At 48.2% G+C, this 3,277-nt stretch overlaps 1 protein-coding gene across 1 annotated transcript in view; it reads right to left on the reverse strand.

Annotated features, from left to right (window-relative positions):
- Positions 1 to 3,277, reverse strand: part of LOC104396145 (mucosa-associated lymphoid tissue lymphoma translocation protein 1-like) — a 41,835-nt gene that overhangs the window by 21,430 nt on the left and 17,128 nt on the right. The window contains exons 6-7 of the mRNA XM_010005950.1: positions 1,513 to 1,539; positions 547 to 750 (exon numbers count right to left, since the gene is read on the reverse strand). Coding sequence (XP_010004252.1) covers positions 547 to 750; positions 1,513 to 1,539 — 231 coding nt within the window. The remainder of the gene's footprint in view (positions 1 to 546; positions 751 to 1,512; positions 1,540 to 3,277) is intronic.

The raw sequence follows: 3,277 nt of genomic DNA on the forward strand, positions 1-3,277 counted from the left end.
GGACAGCAAGTGACAAGCTCAAAGCCCAACCTCAAAGCCATCTGCAGCTGGGAATGTGCTTCTGCAAAAAGGCTGTCAGAGGCTCAAATTAGACTATCAGGAAAGAGAAACAAGGAAATTGTGACTGGCTGTAGCAGTCAAAGCTCAAAAGGAACTCCTCTCCTTGCAAAGAAGCGTGATGGGGACAACTGATGGTCAAACTCCTCAATCTTTCATTTAAGGAAAAGACAAGACTTTCTCCCATTTGCAATCAGAACCACTGGGACTTCAAAACCTTCACATGAGACCATGCTGTTGGAGGTGAGTTATGTGATGGAGAAACACCTACTTTACATGCTTGCAACCTGGCCAAAACTGAACAGCATTTACTTTAGGACTTCTGCCAAGACTGGCACTGCTGCAGACTGTGGTACAGGGCTCCTCTGCCCCCCTTAAAGGAAAACTTAATTTCTTCTTTTTTAGTTCAACAGCTGGTTGGAAAAATTGCCAAATCCCTACTCCTCCCTGGCATCAACCACTATTACCAACTTACTGGCTTTGCCTTACCATAGACTCCCTTCTCCAGGAGCTGCAGGAACCGACTGACTGCTGCTACCATCTCAGCTTTGTTCAGGTCCAGAAGGGAGACCACCTGGAAGCCCAGCTGCTCCAGAAGACGACTCAGCTCAAACACATCCTTGACAGGAGCCATCAGGTTGGGATGATGATGGTAGCGGTTGTTGCCCACTAAAAGAGCTACCTTGCCTGTAGCTGATGGAAACACCAAGAAGCAAAGCTGTAAAAGCTCAGCAGGAGGCAAGGTCTCACCTCCTTTGGCCGAGCGAGGACACAGGAAAACTTTTCTTTCATCTAGGCAGGAAGGATAGACCCTATGCTGCTACAAGCTTGAGGCACCCTGCAGAAAGCCTTCAGCTTTCTGAAAATGGACAGAATACATAAACCATCATTTTGAAAGACTTGAAAAGTTTTCCTTTGAGAAGCCAAATCCCATGAGTGCAGGAGGATCCATGCACCTGCCCTACTGGGACCACACGTCTCACGAGCCACTTTTGTCTAGGAAGGGGAGGCACTGAGCCAGGCTGAGAAGTCCTTACAGAGAAACCTTGGGATGCTGCTTTCATTTTATTCCCACCTTTCACTGCAGGAAAACCAAATTTATGGCACTCAGCAGTGGTGGGAGTGAGGAGCTATGCCCTGCTCTGAGGAGGTATTTCAAGGAAAGGAAACAGTGCACTTTAAAACACATTTGGCAGGCATGGAGGTCAAGACTGGGTTACTCCTTTGGAATAATCTTAGTCTACTTGCTGAGACTGATCAGGCCTTGGCAGGGGATGGGACTCATCCTGTGTATTGCAGCTCTGACATGTCTTCATACCCATGACAATGTGGGCATAATGGCTTGAAGCAGTCTCCACAAGAAAAGCACTGCTATGCCCTATCCTTGCATCTGCCCTGGAGCCTAGTTTTAATTAAGGGAGTAATTGCTCAGAAAGGAAAGATAAGAGTACTCACCAAAAAACTTTTCAGAGTGACAGGTACCTGGAAAAGAAGAGGGAAGTGATAAGCCCTGTGCCCAGCACCCAGTGCTAGTTCTCATCGCAGGTCTGAAACCTGCTCCAACATCCGCCAGCAAAGCTGGATCAAACACCAGGGAGCAGCTGCAGAAGCAACACCTCTTGGACAAATTCTTCATTGCCTGCTTGCTAACTTTAAAAGACATCGGTCTGGTGATTTTGGAAGGATTTATGAAATCCTGAGTAGTTGGGAAGCAAGGCTTGGAGTCAGGGCAGGCCAGGGGAAGGAAGGCTAACATGACAGAGCTTGTACCCATCAGCAGGTCTGTGCTGCTTGTTCCAGCCCTTTCTAGGCTGCTGCACTTCCCAAGATGACTTGCCTGCTCCCTCACTGCAGCGAAAGCAAATGAAATACAATGACCCAAGGTCAACACAAGCTTAAAACCAGAGAGCTTCTCCCCATGAGGAGTCAATACAGAGGAAGCTGAGTGTTTGCTTTTGATTGCAATAGTATTCCCAGAGCCTTTCACCACCCTGCTTTGCCCTCCTCTATCTTTTAGCAGTTCCGAATCACAAATGCCACCCCAAATGTGACTCACTTTCACGAGCTCCATAAGCTCCCCTGTCCAAGCACACCCAGCCTCTTAAAATCAGCTTTATGCTAACAGCTCTGGGTTTTCCTATTTAGATGAAAAATTATAATAAAAAACAACCCAGCCCAGGAGAAAACCCTAAAGCCCTATAGGTTCCAAAAGAAGAAATCAAGGGTGTGTTTTTAACTGCTTAAATCTCAACAGTCTGGAAGACCTTTAGCACCTGAACCAGTGCTGCTAATGCTCCAGGAAGATTATTAGAATAAGCCCGTTCATCCTCTTCTGCCTCTGACAAAGCTGCCTGTTACTTGTTAAAGCTACTCAGTCATAACACTTCGAATGCAACATAATCCTGTGCTCCTTTCTCACTGCCTGTCTCCCCCGCCACCCTCCCAGGTGCTGTTTTGCCAGCTGTGAGGAGGTAGGCAGAATGCTCTCTGGCTATATATGACTAATTAGCACTCTAGAGCAATTTTAAAGCCAGCCTAAAAGGCAAGATTGAGAAGCTTATGGCACAGAAAAATCTCTAGATGGAGCAAAGAGCCAGCAAAGCTAGCCAGTGCTAGTCCTGTCCCAGCAGGGCAAAGGCAAAGAGCCAAAGCAGCTGTCACACTGAACGTGGAGCACGCCCAAGGCTCTGGGGAACCATCTCCTCTCTGGGATCCATCAGCTCATGCCGCATCAGGCCTGGGCTGCCAGCCCGAGAGGCCTGAATCTTTCTGAAATAAACACCATCCTTTCCAGCTCTAAGCATCTGAGCACATTACTTCATCTCACCAAGGCTGCAAATGAGCTTTAGCAAAGGATCCTGCTATGATTTGTCCAGGGAGCTGTTAAACCAGCACCTCAGCAAGGCAAGAAAACCACAGTGAGCATCTGAGAGTGCTCAGCCTGCTCTAATGCAGCAGATTTCTGACAGCCTCCAGGGCCCAGCAGCATCCCTCACTGCACCACAGCCAACCCTGCTTTTGTGGGTTTTTTTTCTTTTAGACACCACTTCCCTCGCTACCCCCGAGCCCTGTTATCAAGGAATCCTGTTTTTCAGGGGGTGATGGATTTCTGCACTGGCTGCTCAGCAGGGCTTGCACAGCTCTGAGATCACTGCATCCAGTACATCCCAGGTGTGAAACTGCTCCCATGACAGCTCCCACAGGACTTCCAGAACACACC

The sequence above is a fragment of the Chaetura pelagica genome, unplaced genomic scaffold, assembly GCF_000747805.2.
Source record: "Chaetura pelagica isolate M959 unplaced genomic scaffold, ChaPel_1.0 scaffold369, whole genome shotgun sequence".
NCBI classification, from domain to species: domain Eukaryota; kingdom Metazoa; phylum Chordata; class Aves; order Apodiformes; family Apodidae; genus Chaetura; species Chaetura pelagica.